This window comes from Pseudorasbora parva, chromosome 18 (genome assembly GCF_024679245.1).
Source record: "Pseudorasbora parva isolate DD20220531a chromosome 18, ASM2467924v1, whole genome shotgun sequence".
Taxonomy (NCBI): Eukaryota; Metazoa; Chordata; class Actinopteri; order Cypriniformes; family Gobionidae; genus Pseudorasbora; species Pseudorasbora parva.
In genome coordinates this window covers 39,214,853-39,236,014 of record NC_090189.1, presented here as the reverse complement: position 1 = coordinate 39,236,014, position 21,162 = coordinate 39,214,853, and the positions used below count along the sequence as shown (strand labels likewise).

General features: G+C 39.9%; 1 protein-coding gene across 1 annotated transcript in view; it reads right to left on the bottom strand.

The window, feature by feature from the left end:
- Positions 1-21,162, bottom strand: part of stk32a (serine/threonine kinase 32A) — a 156,359-nt gene that overhangs the window by 61,942 nt on the left and 73,255 nt on the right. Inside the window, exon 5 of the mRNA XM_067423577.1 lies at positions 13,460-13,633. Within this exon, the coding sequence (XP_067279678.1) occupies positions 13,460-13,633 (174 nt within the window). The remainder of the gene's footprint in view (positions 1-13,459; positions 13,634-21,162) is intronic.

The following is a 21,162-nucleotide window of genomic DNA, read 5'->3' as shown; positions in this document are numbered from 1 at the left end:
CTCAATAGGTAGAGAAACAAGTAACTGATCAACACACTAATCGATGGCACAAACAGGGAGCAAGACCTATAGGCAATCGAGACATCAGAGTGTCATGAGCTTCATATATTGCTGCAGTAGCATGCTCTATCCCAGGGGTTTTCAAAATGTTTGTGTGTGGACCACTATTTGTAATCAAAAAATTTTGCGGACCACCTCATAACACATAATAAAATATGTCTACACACAGTCCTGCCTGAATTAATCCGCACCTCTAAATAGGCTTACTAGCACTATTTAGCACTTTTTTTTTTTTTTTTTTTTTTTCATCATGATGGCGCCGCGGATGGCCGCCTCGGTGTGGAGCTCCTCTGTTATTGTGTTGTTTTTCTTTGTTTGTTCTGCGCTTAGTCATTCTTTTCCGATCCGTTTTACCAAAGACGAACTACTGGACATTAGGACACACACACCAGACAACATATCTACATTTTTTGAATATTCGGACGTTTTGCGGGACATTCTCGTTGGAGGGGCAGCTGTGTTTTTAAAACGCGCGGCCGGACGCAAACGAGGGAAGCGAGCCGGCGCGCTGGTTAAACTCCGCTCGCGCGGCCTCCGCACTGCACTCCCCAGTATTCATCTTGCAAATCTCCGATCCCTTCCTAACAAAACGGACGAACTTCTTCTCCTCTCCCGCATTAACAGGGACTTTAATAACTCTGCTGCACTGTGCTTCACTGAAACCTGGCTGAGTGAAGCCATTCCGGACAACGGACTACATCTGCCGGGCTTCCAGCTGTTCAGAGCGGATCGCATCACGGAACTTACAGGGAAAACGAGAGGTGGTGGATTGTGTTTCTACATTAACGAAAGTTGGTGTTCAGATGTAACAACGCTGAAGAAGATGTGCTCTCCTAACTTAGAGGCGCTTTTCATAAACTGTAAACCTTTTTACTCGCCATGAGAGTTTTCCTCGTTCGTTCTCGTGAATGTTTACATTCCTCCAGACGCGTGTGTGAACGCGGCACTGCAGCGGCTGGCTGAACAAATAGCTGAAACAGAACAAAGCTACCCAGACTCTCTTTTAATCATTCTTGGAGATTTTAACAAAGCAAATCTCTCCCGTGAACTGCCAAAATACAGACAGCACGTTACATGTCCCACCAGAGACAGTAATATACTGGACCACTGTTATACAACAATAAAAGATGCATATCACTCCGTCCAACGGGCAGCTTTGGGGTTGTCTGATCACTGTGTGGTTCATCTTATACCGACCTACAGGCAGAAACTGAAATCAGCTAAACCTGTAATAAGGACTGTAAAAAGATGGACTAATGAAGCAGAGCAGGACTTACAAGCCTGCTTCGATTGCACTGATTGGACTGTTTTTGAAGCTGCTACCACCGATCTGGATGAGCTCACAGATACTGTAACATCATACATCAGTTTCTGTGAGGACACATGCATTCCTACCCAGTCATTCTTATCATTCACAAATGATAAACCATGGTTTACTGGGAAACTCAAACAGCTTCGTCATGCCAAAGAGGATGCTTACAGAAGTGGGGATAAGATCTTGTATAACCAAGCCAGGAACAGACTGACAAAGGAGATCAGAGTTGCTAAAACAAGCTACTCTGAAAAGCTGAAAAACCAGTTTTCAGCCAACGACCCTGCATCAGTCTGGAAAGGCCTGAGGAACATCACCAACTACAAGTCACCATCCCCCCGAGCTGTAGAGAATCCACAACTGGCTGACGATCTGAACGCATTCTACTGCAGGTTTGAAAAGCCCAGTCTCACACCTCACACCCACCCTGATCTGCACTTCACACCCTCACCATCACCTCCTGCACCCCCTCTTCTCCCCCCTCCTGCCATCCAACCTGAGCTTAAGGTCTGTGTGGAGGACGTGAGCCGAGTCTTCAAAAAACAGAAGACCAAGAAAGCTTCAGGCCCAGACGGCATCTCATCTGCTTGTTTGAAAGCCTGCGCTGACCAACTGGCCCCAGTCTTCACGCAGATCTTCAACAGATCATTGGAGCAGTGTGAAGTTCCCAGCTGCTTCAAACGCTCCACTATCATTCCCGTCCCCAAAAAAACCAAAATCACTGGACTAAATGACTACAGACCTGTTGCTCTCACGTCTGTTGTCATGAAGTCATTTGAAAGACTGGTATTGGCCCACCTAAAGGACATCACTGGACCCTTGCTGGATCCTCTTCAATTTGCCTACAGAGCAAACAGGTCTGTGGATGATGCAGTCAACATTGGACTGCATTATATCCTGCAACAACTCGACAGACCTGGGACCTATGCAAGGATCCTATTTGTGGACTTCAGTTCAGCCTTTAATACCATCATGCCTGATCTCCTCACAGCCAAACTGACCCAGCTCTCCATACCATCCTCAATCTGTCAATGGATCTCTAGCTTCCTGACAGACCGGCAGCAGCGAGTGAGACTGGGTAAACTCACATCCAGCACTCTTACAATCAGCACTGGTGCCCCCCAGGGGTGCGTTCTCTCCCCACTGCTCTTCTCCCTGTACACCAATGACTGCACTTCTAAAAACTCCTCTGTCAAGCGGTGACGAGTCTGCTTACAGACTGGAGGTTGAACAGCTGGCTGTCTGGTGCAGTTATAACAACCTTGAGCTGAATGCGCTCAAAACGGTGGAGATGATAGTGGACTTCAGGAGGAACATCCCAGCACTCCCCCCACTCACCATCATGAACAGCACTGTGGACGCAGTGGAGTCATTCAGGTTCCTGGGAACTACCATCTCTCAGGACCTGAAGTGGGACAATCACATTGACTCCAATGTGAAAAAGGCTCAGCAGAGACTGTACTTCCTTCGTCAGCTGAGGAAGTTCAACCTGCCACAGGACCTGCTGATTCAGTTCTACTCAGCTGTCATTGAGTCGGTTATATGCACCTCCATCACTGTCTGGTTTGGTTCAGCTACCAAATCAGACATCAGGAGACTGCAACGTACCATCCGGACAGCAGAGAGGATTATTGGTGCCAAACTGCCAACCCTCCAGGACCTGTACTCTTCCAGAGTGAGGAAGAGAGCGGGTAAAATCATCACAGACTCCACTCACCCCGGACACCTCTTGTTTGAACTGTTACCGTCAGGACGGCGACTCCGATCACTGGCCACTAGAACATCTAGGCACAGGAACAGTTTCTTCCCACAGGCCATTTCCCTCTTGAACAGTTAACCCCCCCCCCCCCCCCCCCCAGGCAAATGCCTGTAAGTGCAATTATTCCCACTTTTTAGTGCAATATCTCCTAAACTCAGGTGATTACTTATATTACTTATATTATTTATTATTTATATTTATTCTCTCCGCCCAAATACTGTAAATGCTCATAATCTACGTCTTCTGACTAAACGTAATCCTGACCTTATACTGTTCATATTTTTCTTCATATTTTTATTCTTAGAATTTTTTATTACCGTGTTGTATTGTATTGTTTATGTGCACTGGAAGCTTCAGCACCAAAAAAAATTCCTTGTGTGTGAAAGCACACTTGGCAATAAAGCTCTTTCTGATTCTGATTCTGATTCTGACTAAAACTATAACTAGTCATCACATCAGTACAAAAGGCTTGTTAAAGGAACGTTTACTGCACACAACGGCTGCCACATATTTAATTTATTTATTTACTCAAGCGCCCTAATGCTAAATAGTGTTCGCAGTATTTTCTCTTCACCCTCCTTTTCTTTTTTTCTTTTTTTTGATGAATCTGGCTCATAGATGCATCCGACTCACTGTCAATCTCTTCATTTTTTAAAACTTCTGCCTCTGTCTCTTCAGGGAACCCGTTGCTATCCACCGATCCATAACGGCACTGAACTTGAACGTCACGACCAAGCGCCACTAGGCTATTTTAGTAATCGCATTAACTTGACAATTTAATACAAATGTTATATCAATATAGGCCTACATATTCTTTTAACTTTTTATTTTTTTATGGGAATTTCCTGGTAAAATGAAGGTAAAAATTATATTATTTTATTTTATTTTGCCTTTCCAAGGACCACCTGCAGTACCCTCATGGTCCACAATTTGGGAATGACTGCTCTATCCCAGACACAAGGATTGCAAACAATGGTTTCCTACCACCACCTATACATCTTGAAAACAGATTTGAAGTATTAATGAATGTGGGTGAGGAATCCTTAAACATGATGAATGTGATCGAACACAGATTAAATCAGCCCGCAGCTAACACTGATGCTAACAGGCACTCAAGGTCAAGCAGACAGCGTAGCCGAGCCCAGGACTCTGATAGGGATTTCTTCCCTTTATAGGCTTCTTGTGCTTGTTAGTCTTTATCGGATCGTTGTCGTGTCTACGTCTCTCGTTTTTCCCTGTGATTCCCTTGGGTATGTTTTGGATTTGCATTTGTTATTTTGATTATGTGTTCTGCCCCCTCATGGGTTTTGTGCTTATGTTTCTTTTGTTTTCAATAAATTCTTTATTTCTCTGCAAATGAGCCCTCACCTTAGTTTTTTAAGTGTAACGTAACACAGGGAACTTCAGAATATTCTGATGAAACATAAGACTACAAATTGACTTATACTTGACGATTAAATTGACGATATTCAGAGAGCAGTCAGAACTCATTAGGAGGGATTTCAATTTTCAATTTTCTTTTTGAAACATTTAGAAAAGTTCAGGCGTTCATCAGTGGACCACTGCCAGCAAGAGGAACACATATTTTCTCACAGTTGCTTAGGCTTAATACATGGCTGCACAAAACCTGCAACATGAAGGGAGTGAACTTCATTGACAACTTTAATCTCTTCTGGAGTCAGAGACAACTATTTAGACAACTATTACATCAAATGGCCTCCAGCCAAACACACTTGGTGCAAGAGTGTTAAAGGAGGGTTATTTTTCCCTTCATCTCCTTTAGCTGTGTGTGCTAACCCACTCAACCTGGATGGCACACACACCTGTATAGAGTATGGACGACCACAAGATTTAATTTCAGCACCTGAATATACCTGGATATGCAGTTGACACACCCCACAAGTACAATGATAACACCATGCAGCCACAACAACCACTGCTCATGGACACACTCCCAGCTGAGCCCTGCCCACAGAGCTCGCCACAGACGGACTGTGACAGATTAGAACTGCTCCAAGATTCAGTGACACAGATTGAGGCACTGAACCCTAACATCTCACCCCGGACTTCAGAGGCGCAGGAAAGAGTGGGCATCATTGAGGGTCAGACTGGGAAACTGTTACATTTTCTGACCATGAAGCTGGATGAAATGTCTAGGTCAATCCATGAACTGGAAGAGCAAAAGCCCCCCTCACGAGACATGTTATTCCTCTCTCCAGCATTCCCGCTTCTGAGCTTCTCAGAGAAAATAACTAGACTATCACATTCAATCACTGCGAGCCCCCACATATCAACCAAAAAGTGTCGAGCTCCACAACCACCAAAGCCTGTGGGCCCAGCTTGCCCTCCCCCTCCTCCTTTGAGATTTCTTCGGTCACAACGCCAGGGCCCACATCTTCTCCATCTGTTGTAAATTAACCAAAACAACTGATTCCAGCTCTCAGTGATGTGTTTTGGGTCCCCACTATGATAACAGTAACTTTATCAAATGTTTACAGAACAAATGGGAACCCAGTGTGCCTGCCTCTTTCTCTATCTCTGTTCTGTTATGTGATAGAAAGTCTAAGGCCTTGTCAGATCGTATAGCAAACCCATCTAAACTGCTGCCTATTACTTGTCAAACTAAGATTAATGCTGGGGCAAAAAATAATACTGTTAAGTTAACACTTTTAAACATCCGTTCACTTAAGAACAAATAATTTCTAGTTAATGACTTAATAACTACAAAAAACCCTAGATTTTTTGCTTCTAAATGAAACAAGCCTAGAAGAAAATGGCAGTGCAACAAACCTCAACGAGACAGCCCATCTAAACTTACTTTTATGAGTGTCTGCTGAGCGGATAAGTGAGGTGCAGGTGTTTCTGCTCTCCTTAAAGATGTCTACCAATGTAAGCAAATATTGTTTGGTGATTGTTTGTCTCTCGAATATCTAGGTATTGTTTTAAAAGGGGCTCCATGCATCCTGCTTATCATTATTTACAGGCATCCAAAATACTCTCCAGCCTTTATTGAAGACTTTACAGAACTGTTATCAACAATTTCCTCCGAGTTTGACTGTTTTGCTATTGCTGGGGATTTTAACATTCACATAGACAATACTAAATCCAGTACAACAAAAGAGCTCATGACTGTCCTTAACACTTTTGATTTGACACAGCATGTACATGGACCCACACACAATCGTGGACACACCCTAGATTTACTTATCAGTAAGGGTCTAAACATTTATTTGATTGTTATTTAAAGATTTGGAACTGTCTGATCATTTCTGTATTTTCTTTGATATATCAATCTCTTCTGCCACTGAAGCTAGATCTATCTCTGTCAAAAAGAGATGCTTGAATGAGAACACTAATGTGCTGTTCATGAAGGCTATATTTTTAACACCAAGCATTATCTGTAGACTGTAGATTTTCTCCTTGATTTTTTCGACTCAAAAGTTAAGAGTGTATTTGATGATATTGCTCCTCTGAAAGTCAGGAAAAAGACTCATCTTGGTGTGATTTTGGAGTCAGGCCTGAATTCCAGTAGTCATGTCAAACCAATAACCTAATCAGGATACTATCATCTGAAAAATATTGCAAGAATTAGATGTTTTGTCTCCAGGCAAGACTTAGAGAAACTTGTTCATGCTTTCATCACCAGTAGGGTGGACTATTGTAATGGCCTTCTCACTGGCCTTCCCAAAAAGACCATTAGACAGCTGCAGCTCATACAGAACGCTGCTGCCAGGATTCTGAGCAGAACCAGAAAATATGACCCTATCACACCAGTCCTCAGGTCTTTACACTGGCTTCCAGTTACATCTAGGATCGATTTTAAAGTACTATTACTTGTTTATAAATCACTCAATGAGCTAGGACCTCAATACATTGCAGATATGCTGATTAAATACAAACCCAACAGATCACTCAGATCATCAGGTCAAGTCAGTTAGAAATACCAAGAGTTCACTCAAAGCAAGAAGAGTCTGCTTTTAGCTATTATGCCAGCCGTAGTTGGAGCCAGCTTCCTGAACAGATCAGATGTGCTCCAGCAGTAGCCACATTCAAATCCAGACTCAAAACACATCTGTATAGCTGTGCAGTTTCTGAATGAGCACCGTGACACTGTACGTTTTAGTTTACCTTTGTTTTTTATCTTTGGTTATTTTTATTTTATCTATATATCTTTAAATTTATAACTGTAAATTTCAATTTTGCATTTTTCAAATTTGCATTTCTATTTCTTATGCATCTATGGTTGTTATTTTTGGCTAGCACTGTCTGACTGGAAGAGATTGGAAAAGGAGAGCAGTGTGCTTCGCTTCATTCTGCTTGTGTAGCAGACAGTGAAGCGGACTCAAGAAAGGGGAGGCCTTGCGGGGCAAAGGTCACGACCCCTACAGGAGCCCGTCTTGGTCCGACTTGTAAGGTCCAGGAGACATTTTGAATCTGCTCCATCTCTTCCATCTCAGATAGGGGTACCCAAATTTAGAATCAGGCAGATAGGGATCTATTTCTCACCATTTTATGTTTATTTTTTAATTCCCCTATGGGCAGTTGTAAGCAAGAGAGAAGAGATGCGTTTTCAACTCTGATTTAAAACATTCCATTGAGTCACAGGATCTAATATGAGGAGGAAGGCTATTACAGAGGCGTGGCGTGCCACAAAGAAAGCACAATCTCCTTTAGTCTTCAACCGTGATGAAGGAACATTAAAAAGGAGACTCTGCAACGATCTTAAGGGTCCAGCAGCGCAGTGATGTTGTAACACGCCTGAAATATACTCCGGAGCAAGACCATGTAAACCTTTAAAAACCATTAACAAGACCTTATATTGCACTCTAAAATCATCAGGAAGCCAGTGTTATGCCCAAAACACCCCCATGACTCATTAAGAGACTAGGGACAACTCTTTTGGACCCTGCTCCATTTTTCCCCGTTGTCAAACCTAGCAAAAGTGGATTCAGACATGCCCTAAGTGCTCCTGTGCCATGCGCTTCAGACCATGATCAGATCGTTAAAAAAGGGCCCTATGAAGGATGGGACTTGTTTAGCCTTCTGCCACTTCCTTGCTGATGTTTTTCCTGTGATCAGTCAGTTTAATGTGAACACATTCAAATTTGCATTTTGGACATTCAGCAGTATCAGTGTACTGAAATGATGCTATATCAATATTAATCATTATGTATTTATGTATTGTTTGTGGTGACAGACACAGTGGCGAGCATTCATGAAACACCTGATGCCAAGGCAGTGAGATGTTTCAACATCTTTAATCATGACTCCTGGGCAACTGAGAAAGAGAAACTCCTGGACTATGGATTTTCTGATTAAGCATTTTTCGCCTGCCCTGGAAATGACATCTTCTGTGGGGCCAGGCCAGCCTCTTAAGATCAGCCTTGATCAGGTTATGTTAGCCACAATGCTAACCATCTCTCATTTTATTATTAGGAATGGATGTGACCCAGATCCAGCTAAAGAGGAGTTTCAGGCACCGAAAACAATGATCACAGTCTCTTTCATGGATCTTGACAAAGGAACCATTCTGCACTGAATATAAAATATTTACACAATCACATTTATTCTGTTACTTAAAGCAATGTTCTCACAAGCATCTTATCCGTCTTATTCTTTAGAGCATTCTTCAGTTAGTTCATATTTTGTTGGTGCTCCCTGTGTCCTCTGCTGTGCGTGAGGGGCTTTTCAGCACGGAAGCGGATCAAGTCTGACTTGAGGTCATGTCTCAAACCAGACCTCATCAGAATAAGTATAGAAGGGCCAGAACTGGAAGTCTTTGATGCCAAGGAAAGTGTTGATGATTGGCTGTCAAAGGGAAAGAGGCCTGGAGGCCAAAGTCCTGCCCAAATTATATCTCTAGAGTTCAGGGAGAATTTTTGTAGTAATTACAGCACAGGAATGTGATATCTTTACTCAAGTCTGAGATAAAGTAACGTTTTTACAACAAATTAAGAAAAAGTTGCTTATAATAAGTTTAAAGGGGGTATATTTACAAGATGTAGAATAAGTCTCTGATGACCCTAGAGTGTGTATGTCAAGTTTTAGCTCAATATACCCCACAGATCATTTTTATAGCATGATAAAATTGTCACTATTTGAGGTTGAGCAACAGCAAAAACTCGCCATTTTTGTGTCCTTTTGAAAATGCAAATGAGCCGCTGCTCCCCGCCCTCTTTATAGAAGAGGGTGGAGCTTCAAGAGCTGATGTTAGCAGCTCTGATTACCTCACGCAGACACACTCTGAAAATATCAGAAACTGTTCAGCCTTTTATCATCAAACCAGAGTCGGACAATGATGGAGAGACTCAAGAAGAAGTGACGATATGTAGAATGAAACAGGATGTTTCTGAATGCTTAGTTGATGAATTAATGTAGCTGAGGTGGGGTTAACTATCTTTAAGCCATCGAATAGCATATTCTGTCATGATAATCTATAAACCGCTGGTGTGGGAACTGTTGTAAGATGCACAGAGCCAGAGAATATCTGCTGATGAAGAGAGAACAGGTATGGTTTAGTTTAATTACGGTTATAATTTGTTATCATCTTGCTTTTATGACATGCTATTGCATTTGTGCTACATCTTGTATTGCAATACATGTGAAAAAACATCTTAAGCAACTCCCAAATGTGCTCGTCTAGAACAACTCATCCTCTTGGCTTTTGTTGCATGTTCCCGGGGGCGGGGTTTATATACATTTTAGGGTTAGTGATGTCACTAAGCCAGGAAAAAGCTTGCTGTAGTCCCTAGCAGCCGTTTGTTGTAGTCCTTAAAAAGGGATTTCTGTCAAAGAAAGAAAACTTTGCTTTGATGTTTGAGCGAATAAAGAAATTATTTTATGAATGCAATTTTTTACTCCACCCAATGACTGGTGCCACCATATGAAGGTCCAGCGCCATCACCTTTACAACTTGATGGTGCCAGTGCCACACCTCTCAAATGGTAGTATGGAGCCCTGTGAGATATATTATATATATATATATATATATATATATATATATATATATATATATATATATCAGGACTGGGCAAGTTAACGTGTTATTATCGCGTTAACACATTACTTAATTAACGCAGACAATTATTTTATCGCGCATTAACGTGGTTATTTATTATTATATTGAAAGGCCGTTGCTCACTGCCTCTGAATATACAGACAAACCATTGGTCACAGGAGGATACTGTCTGTAAGCCAAAGGCTTGACATTCTTGTCTGGGATAAATAAAATATTAAAATATCCAGAAACGGTAGTATGATTCAAATTTATTTTAGTTTTTATTATATTCAGTGCAAACAGCGATTGATAATGGAGTGTATCTCTGCCTCTGGTAACAAAGTTGCGTTGAGGCTCGCGCTGCCTGTCTCTTTGTGAGAGACATTCGTGGAGATCAAAACAATTGAGCAGCAATATAAACTCACAGAAGAAACATACTGGGGTAAAACTGAGATTTTTGTAGTTGTTGATATTTATTATTTATGACATTGTTAATAGCACATGTTGATTTTACAATCGTGAATTGTGTAGCATGAGTAACCTAGTTCAATAAACAAGTAGCCTAATTCATATTAAGTTACTTACAATTTTAGACCCCAAAAACTTTTTTTGTTCTATTTCACCCAAGATTTCACTGATGAAAATAGTTCCAAAAGAAAAGCAACACTCAGCGCGGTGTTTTGTTACTGAATGATTCAGCATTTTGAATGAATCATTTGAAGGAACGACTCGATGACTCACTCATTAAGACGATCGCTTGCTATATATATATATATATATATATATATATATATATATATATATATATATATATATATATATATATATATATATATATATATATATATATAGTATGTAAAGAAAGAAAAATCATTTACAACATTCTAATCTCCTCATAACCTTCCTTTCTTCTCTGCCCCCTTCAACACCTCCTCCCACCTCTTCCCTGACTGATGACTTTGCCAGCTATTTTACCAATAAGGTGGCAACCATCAGCAATAAATTCTCTGCACCACTTATCCACAACCAACCTCCACCCACACACAGTCCACTCTTCTCTTGCTTGTCAACCCGTCACAGAGAACAAGGTCTCAAAAGTTCTTTGTTCCAGCCACCCTACAACCTATCCTTCTGACACAATCCCAGCCCACCTTCTACAGGAGATCTCACCAACATTGGTATTCCACACAGATTTACATTATCAACATATCCCTCACTACTTGCAAATTTCCTACCTCATATATACAGACCCGTGTAACCTCACTGCTCAAAACATTAAAATACAAATACAGACCCATCTATTTTCTTCCCTTTCTGTCAGAGTCTTGTTCAAACATCTCTCTGCCTTCAAAACATCCTACTTGAGGACAATCAATGTAGCTTCAAAACTGGCCACTCCATAAAGGCCGCACTGCTGACTGTGGCTGAAACTCTATGGCTGGCAATAGTGACCTCCAGATCATCTGTCCTTATTCTCCTAGACCTGTCAGCTGCCTTTAACACTGTAAACCGCACAATCTTGCGGTCTACCCTTTCTGACTTGGGCATCACAGGTATGGTACTTCAGTGCTTGCTCCTCTTCTTTTTTCCATTTACACAATGTCACTAGAAAGGGTAATAGGTACATGTATACTGTTACTACTGCTATGTAGATGCTATGCAGCTCTATCTGTCACTTCATAGAAGCAATACCAAAGAAACAATATTGTTACTTTTTTAACATGGTAGTGAGGTGCCATGTGTGTTTTTACCTGTGGTGATCTAAATGTATGATAACCCTAACCCTAACCCTAACCCTAACCACGAAAGACTATTGGTTAAATTAAACAAGAGTAGAGTAAGAAAATTTTAATTTTACTATTTAAAATGAGGTTACATTTTTTACATGTTACTGTTTGGGGGCCCTATCATGCATCCGACACAATGCGACATCTCTGTTCACCCATGGGCATGCTGGTCTGAAAACCAGGTGTGTTTAGGTGCATTGTTGGCACGTAGATACTTTGAGGAACTGAAAGCAACTGCGCCATGGACCAACACAAACCTGCTCTAAAGTATTTTTTGTGTTATTTAAAGAGCACGCTAGTATAATATGCACCTAAATATGGGTGAACAATGCGCATACAGTTGGCTTATTACACACACAGGGACGCACAGCAGCACATAAACATTTTTAAACATGAAAAATGAAGGGATTAAAAAGTAAAAGATTATTATTGTGTAGATACATATGAAAAATGCCTACCTGTCATAATGCTTAGCTATTGCATCTATCAGAATGACCTATTTGTAGTAAAGACGAATGAAATGCTACTTATTTAAGGGGTGCATAGTTGAAGGGTTACTTCAGCGATTAGCATATGGCTTTGTATCAGTAGAAACCCTGGAGTATATTCAAATGATTGTGCTTCGCCCCCTCATATCCCTCATAAATACAAGAGATTTATGCATTTTATTTCTGGAAAAATTAATTTGCCAAAAAGGAATTTTTGGCCAAAGGCTAAAGACTACAGCCAGCAGAGGGAGCGATTTCTGCATGTTTTCAACTCACGCATGGCAGCTGCAGGCACTCATTTAAACGGTGATATGGTGAGCAATGTAAGCGTTTTAACTTCTCAAATTAATTCCTATGAAAGTTAAGCTTCCAAAGGCATGAACTGAAAACGTGCCAGACTGAACACGCGTTGTGAATGTGAGCCGCAAACGCGATTGCGATTACCTCAGCTCTCATCACGAGAGCTCATTCAGCTCATTCATGACGTTAAATGTAATCTGACTCCTGCAGCATTAGTGCTGTGACACTCCCTCAGCGGCTAAATCACATTATATTAAACAGACACGTTCAGTATTTAATTGAGGTGTCTATTCTCCAACTCAGTCACAGTAATCCTTTGGGAGTGGCCTCACAGGGCAGCAAAGCATTCTGGGAATTGTTGTCTTTCCTCCCCATGAGACAGAAATAAAAGTTTTGTTTGGAAGTCTTAGATCTCCTCTTCTCTGCTGCATCCGACACCCATAACAATATATATTAGAGTTGAAAGAACTCCCACAAACTCTACTACTACAGCTAATAGCTAACAAAATCTAGGCAACTTATGTGATTTAAAAACCAAAGCAGCTTTAAAATTAATGTATGCATGACTGTGTGTAATTTAAGCTGCAATATTAACTCAAAAAGCTCTATTAACAGTATAAGTATCAAAAGGCAACTATACATCAGCATCTGACTAATATCTTTGATTTTGTGTACATTTGAATTCAAATAATTTTGCCTGTTTATGTGTGTTTCTGGATGTGCAAAACCTGTATGCAAATTACATGCAGTCATTACCTGTGGATGATGTGTTTGTTGCGCAGATAGTGCAAAGCCAGGGCGATTTCACACACATAGTGCTTCACAGTGCTCTCTGTAAAGTGCACGTTCTGTTGTAGATGGTAACGTAGATCTCCTCCCAGCAGCAGGTCCACTACCATGAACATGTCCTCTTCATCTTGAAATGAGTACCTGCATTAGACAAATTATGACAGTGTTTTAGTCTTTAAAATCCAGATTCAGTCTAATTTAAAAGTTCGAATATTTGGCTGAAAATGTATTTTTAGTTTAGGCTGAAACAGTTTACATGTTATTGTTTTAGCATTGTTATAGCATTTACATATGCATCCCAACTCAAAATAATCCAACTGTCAAATCAAGATTTTGTCAAATCTGTCATATGTTTTCAAGAGACAAAACATCTAATATAATATTATGTTACATTATACTGTAAAGATGAATACTATATACTATATATAAAATAACAGAAAAGTATCCAGCCCCCAGGTGTTTTCACATCATCAAAACAAAAAGTTGTAATATTTTTTAAAGCCTAGTATATATTCAAATGTATAACTTTCCATTATAATTTAATGCTGAATGACTATAATTAATGGCTAAAATTGAGGGCGGGAAAGTCAATTTAATGTTATGTGCGATTATTCACAATTAATATTTGCAGAAAATTGAAAATTATATTTCAAAATATAATTACAGAAAAATTTTCAAATCATTTGTATTGTTTTATACACACATATGTACCGGTATATATTAAAAGTATATATAGAAAGTAGTCAGACCCACTTACATTTTTCACTCTTTGTTATTGCAGCCATTTGCTAAAATCATTTAAGTATTTTTTTCTTCTAATTAATGTACACACAGCACCCCACATGGAAAGAAAAACTTTTTTTTTTTACTTTTTTGGCAAAATTAAAAAAAGAAACTTAAATATCACATGGTGCTAAGTATTCAGACCCTTTGCTCAGTATTTAGTAGAAGCACCCTATTTGGGAAAGATGCAACCAGTTTTTCACGCCTGGATGTGGGGATCCTCTGCCATTCCTCCTTGTAGATCCTCTCCAGTTCTGTCAGGTTGGATGGTAAACGTTGGTGGACAGCCATCTTCAGGTCTCTCCAGAGATGATGAATTGGGTTTGAGTCAGGGCACCGGCTGGGTCATTTAAGAACAGTCACGGAGTTGTTCTGAAGCCACCTCTTCGTTATTTTAGCTGTGTGCTTAGGGTCAATGTCTTGTTCGAAGGTGAACCTTTGGCCCAGTCTGAGGTCTTGAGCACTCTGGAGAAGGTTTTCATCCAGGATATCCCTGTACTTGGCCGCATTCATCTTTTCCTCAATTGCAACCATTCTGCCTGTCCCTGCAGCTGAAAAACACCCCCACAGCATGATGCTGCCACTACCATGCTTTACTGTTGGGACTGTATTGGACAGATGATGAGCAATGTCTGGTTTTCTTCACACATACTGCTTAGAATTAAGGCCAAATAGTTATATCTTGGTCTCATCAGACCAGAGAATCTTATTTCTCACCATCTTGGAGTCCTTCAGGTGTTTTTTTTAGCAAACTCCATGCAGGCTTTCATGTGTCTCGCACTGAGAAGAGGCTTCTGTCGGGCCACTCTGCCATAAACCCCCGACTGGTGGAGGGCTGCAGTGATGGTTGACGTTCTACAACTTTTTCCCATCTTCCGACTGCATCTCTGGAGCTCAGCACAGTGATCTTTGGGTTCTTCTTTACCTCTCTCACCAAGGCTCTTCTCCCCCAATAGCTCAGTTTGGCTGGACGGCCAGCTCTAGGAAAGGTACTGGTCATCCCAAATGTCTTCCATTTAAGGATTATGGAGGCCATGTGCTCTTAGAAACTTTAAGTAAAGCAGAAATTTGTGTAACCTTGTCCAGATCTGTGCCTTGCCACACTTTTGTCTCTGAGCTCTTCAGGCAGTTCCTTTGACCTCTTGATTCTCATTTGTTCTGACATGCACTGTGAGCAGTAAGGTCTTATATAGACAGGTGTGTGGCTTTCCTAATCAAGTCCAATCAGTATAATCAAACACAGCTGGACTCAAATGAAGGTGTAGAACCATCTCAAGAACGATAAGAAGAAATGGACAGCACCTGAGTTAAATATATGAGTGTCACAGCAAAGGCTCTGAATACTTAGGACCATGTGATATTTCAGTTTTTCTTTTTTATTAAATCTGCAAAAATGTCAACAATTCTGTGTTTTTCTGTCAATATGGGGTGCTGTGTGTACATTTATGAGAAAAAAATGAACGTTTAGCAAATGGTTGCAATATAGCAAAGAGTGAAAAATGTAAGGGGGTCTGAATACTTTCCATGCCCACTGTATATTATTGCTGTCAAAAATAGCATATTTACGTACAAGATAATTTTTTTGGGTTATTGCATTAAAAATATTTAACGGATTTAACGCAGCATCCATTTTTCTGTCATCCTTTGACTAGAGTTAAATTTCAAGCTCTTTTATTCATGCAAATGCTTTCAAACCATTCAAGCATAAGACAGAAGAGAAGGCACTGTCTGTGAATGTCCTGACTATGGGTTAACAATATGAATTGTTTTTTATGAACAAAAATTTACTATACAATATTTGCAGTGTGCCTGCCAACTAGTATCCAATAATCACAATAAGTTTTGTGGTTAGTAATGTCTGATATGAAACTTTTGGTCTGAGCTTTCAAGTTCTGTCAATTTTATTGTGAAATTCAAACAATGGATTGTTTTGCGGGTGCCAAATAGTTATATTTGAGTGTTTATTGTCAGTTTTCGGCTTATTAAATACATTTTTATATGAATTTGAATAATTGCATCGGGCTGAAAATAGCAACAAAAAAACACTTGCATTGCACCGGTGTATAATAGGGCCCTTAAACAGTAACGCAAAAATGTTAACCTCATTTTAAAGAGGCAAATTTAAATGTTTTTACTCTACTACATGAATTTAATTATTTTTAGTGCATCACTATTACAATAACTTAATAAAAATTAGGTACTAACCCTGAAACTAAACCTAAACTTAACCCATGTTACCTTATTTTACTCTTTGGTAAGAACCATAGACTGTTAAAACTATGGACATAGCGTCCGTGATGTCACCCGTAGGTTTCTGAAGAGCATTTTTGAAGCCCAATATGGGCGGAGCCGGCTGTCGCCATCTTGGCAGCAACCCACCGCACGGCACTCCCGGATAACCAAAAATGGTAAGAGGCGGGACGTTGGTGGAGCTGAGGTGACTAGTTGCTGAAACCATGCCTATCTAGCTCAAAAGTATAGTGACTGCAGTGACAATCCACCTGTCACTCAAGTAGCCATGCCCTTAATTATGCAGAACTTTAAGGCTTAATTTAAATGGATGAGTTATAAAAACATTCACCCCTCACATTTGTCATAAAGGAGAAAATTAGCTGTATAGACAAAAAAGACTTTTTGTACCAGACTGTGAACATTCTTTTTCTGCTGTAAAAATGGGCATTTTAACATGGGGGAGAGACAGATTTGACTCCCTTCTGGAGCCTGTCCTTAGCAGTCAGTCGATGAATTGCAGGTAAGTCACTTCCGTGTTGGCTTCAAGAGAGAGAACGGAAGGTTGCCACCTGGTAAGAACCCTGTGCATGTGAAAGAAAGTGCAGCTGGTATACTTATAGACGTGCTTGTTAATGCCAATATCTACTAAGCCAATCATGTGTCAGCAACCTGATCCTTGTTGAGCAGAAATATGATCCAAGTGACTTTGACTGTGGAATGATTGTTGGTGGCAGACAAGGTGGTTTGAGTATCTCAGAAACAGCTGATCTGGGATTTTAACGCACAGTAAACAGTCTCGAGTTTACAGTGAATGCAGAAAAACAAAAAAACATCCAGTGAGTGACAGTTCTGTGGCTGAAGAGGCCTTGTTAATGAGAAAGGTCAAAAAGACAATGACCAGATCAGTGACCGGCCTTGAGTTAACACTTCATGCTGGATGTAGTGTGATAGCAGTGTGCCATATCACAAACCTAATGTTGTGTTAAAGGCGTGATGAATTGAGGAATCAACTTTCTCTTGAGATTTTGATATAGAAAAGGTCATGGTAATATAAGAATATCCTGTAAGTTTCAGAGTTGAAAACTTCCTTGTTAGTTAAAGAAGCTTTTATAGACACCAGGCCCAGCAAACGGTCCTGTGCTTCATACTGACGTCAGTGCGCGACGAAACACCGCCTCTACAGCCGTCTAATCCACCGACTCATGGAGCTGATCGGCTCGTGCTAGCTGGTCAACAACAATAAACATGCCGAGGAAGATTAAGATATTGCGCTATTCCTGGTTGTGGAAGAACACAGTCGCTGCATAAGGATCCCTCAGATCCTAATATTAGGAATGTGTGGTTGAACTTTATTTTTAATGAAGTTCCAGCTGACGTGGGGAAGACATGTTCACTTCAGTTCACTGCGGGATCGTTTGTAAACTAATCTCAGGTCGATGCTGGATTTGGATCCAACAGGAATGGTGCAGCACACCGATGTGAGTAAAACGTGTTTTTATATGTAATAGTATTGCATTGTTATAGATCGTTTTGCTTATGTGTCTAACAGAACATACCTTTAGCACGCTGGACTCAGACACGTATGGGCCAGGGCTCGCAAAGCCCGGCAGGCCGATCATTCTCATTATATTCTGTTCTTGTTCTGCTATTCTCTCTCTCTCTCTCTCTCTCTCTCTCTCTCTCTCTCTCTCTCTCTCTCTCTCTCTCTCTCTCTCTCTCTCTCTCTCTCTCTCTCTCTCTCTCTCTCTCTCTCTTGTTGACATCTGAAGGGTGGCGCGCCGAACGTGTATGTGTGTGCTTATATCGACTGATCTTGCGGGCTATGTGTAATATAAAAATAATAGTCCAATCAATCGCGGGTCGATGAGAAATAAATCATTGTGTTTGTTTGATAAAGACGTTTACGAGCCCTGTGATCGAGAAAATCATTCTGGTTGCTGCTTCTCCCTCATTCTCTCCTCTCCCTGAACTTATTACTTATTAGTTATGATGTTTTTGAATGTAAAAACCAACCACATAAACATCATTTGTTGACCTCAGACAGCAGTATAGATTTTTTTTTTTAAAGCCAGTTCATGACACCTTTAAGAATATTAGAATCCATATAAAATCAAAGTTTTGTAAATTTGTGAATTTGTAATACTAAAATATAACAATTACTAGTCGACTAAACATTGAAATCACTCAGTCTGTGACAGAAAGATCATTGGGCAGGAAATACAAACGTTCGCCTATCATCCATCACCCTTAAATATGGCTTATCATTTGAAACATATAGTAGCAACTATACATAGCCGATTGCTGTAACACTGACCAAGATAAATGTGCGCTATTATTTAGTGTTTGTGGGAGTGTGAAAGCTAAAGTATAGCGCGCTTTACTTTTTTAACTTGAAATACTCCTTCATTTTTATTTTGACTGTACTTTTATTTGTGTATCATTACAAAAACAACAAAAGTTGTGCTTTTGAAACATAAAGAAAACAAACATTACAAAAATCAAATGTTGATGTTAATATACAACTCAAGATTTTATTTGAGTGTTGATTATTACAATTATTTGATTAATTAATTGATTATTAAACAAACCTAGTGTTCTGTATTGGTTTTTGGCTTATGAAAATCATTCACAAACCTTTTTATCTAGTTGTATTTATTACTATATGTTTAATTCAGAGGGAAAAAATCCTACTGACAGTTCTGAGTGTGCCTCTGCTGAGTAATCAATCAATCAATCAATCAATCAATCAATCAATCAATCAATCAATCAATCAACCAACCAATCAATCAATCAATCAATCAAGCAATCAATCAATCAATCAATCAATCAATCAATCAACAAATCAATTAACCAATCAACCAATCAACCAACCAACCAATCAATCAATCAACCAATCAACCAATCAATCAACCAATCAATCAATCAATCAATCAATCAATCAATCAATCAATCAATCAATCAATCAATCAACCAATCAATCAGCCAATCAACCAATCAATCAACCAACCAATCAATCAATCAATCAATCAATCAACCAATCAATCAATCAGCCAATCAACCAATCAATCAACCAACCAATCAATCAATCAATCAATCAATCAAGCAATCAATCAATCTATCAGTGTCTGACACGTTCAGGGGGTCTTCCATTTATATTTGAAAAAAATCCAGCCCACACAGCATTACTACACATTTTGCAAATGCCCTTTTCGCGTGTGTTGCCTCCCCAACTCAAACATCCCAAACTCAGCTTTTACAGGTGCTTGTGAAAGCATTTCTCAGTATTTAAAAGAATTCATTTGTGCTGCTTTATGTCATAAGTAAGTAATTGAGTAGGCAAACACAACTTCTTGTCCAAGCCCTTGGTGTAGTCATAGTCACTTTTTACTGACGATGGACTGTTCTGTTTTTGTCATGTTCCTTATTGAATGGCTTCAGCACTTGCATCATTCATATGATGAGGACCATCATCCTGTCTGGCTGGTCAGGAGTTGAAAATGACCTGGACGACATTATCCTCCCTGGATTATCATCCATGACAAAGCACTTAATGCAGTCTTACAACGACTTGACGCTGATGGCTTGCAGCTCAATAAAGCAAGTTTAACTTCCGGCAAACCAGCCTGCTGATCTTAGGTCATAATGTTTTATAACAAAGTGTCTTCTTTCTGATGAATCACATGTACAGGAGATTCTCTGTGCTCCTGATACATCTACTTTGCACTTCTTACTTGGATTTATGTTGTGGTAAAGTCAGTTTATTCCTGGTTTTGCCACAATTGTACCTCCAGTACAAGATCCAAATGGATTTAGCTGGTTAAAATGACTGCTAGCAAACAGCCCTGATTTGGCATTATTCAACCCCACACTACACACAGTTGTCTCCACAGATGCTTCTGACTATTGAAAGGGCGATTCTGAAATCCACTGCCGCTTCAATATACCTGTATATAGTACATATATCCTAATTAACTTCATAATCAAAACCTTAATCAATATTTATCTTCCTATATTATTATAATGATTCTTTCCAGTTATGATTTTTGCTTTATGTTTCTTGTTTGCTTAAGTGCCTTTCATTTAATTTATTATACTTTATTCCTTTTATATTTCCTTTTACTGAAACACTAAAGAGTCAAGATGAATATTGCCTGTACTATTGTCTGTATCTCTCACTGAGAGAAAGCACATGTTATCAGTATGTTTTGGTTAGAACTGGAGCTTAATCAGCTCCAACCTTGGAGAGACTGTGTATCTGTGTATGTGCGCAGTATTCTGTGTTACAGATCAGTGTTGAGAATGGTGTACAATGGGCACTCTTAGAGATGGGTGGACTTGTTCTGGGTAAGCAGGCGCCCGCTCCAGATCTGGGAGGTCACTACAAGCCTAATTCTCCTTGTCAACAAGTATCATCAGATAAACTGACATGAGTGGAAATTTACCATGACTGTGCATTGTCTCTGAGCCAATCGGAACCATCCACATTGCAGTAATGACGTGGATAGACCTTGAAAACAGTATAACTGTTGGGACAATTGTATGTACGATAGGGCGAGGCAATGAGACGTGAGAGAGGGAGCACGGCCTACAGACTCCTTGTGAAGTCTAAAACAAGTGGCTTACTGCGTTGAAGCTTTCAAATACACACAAAATTA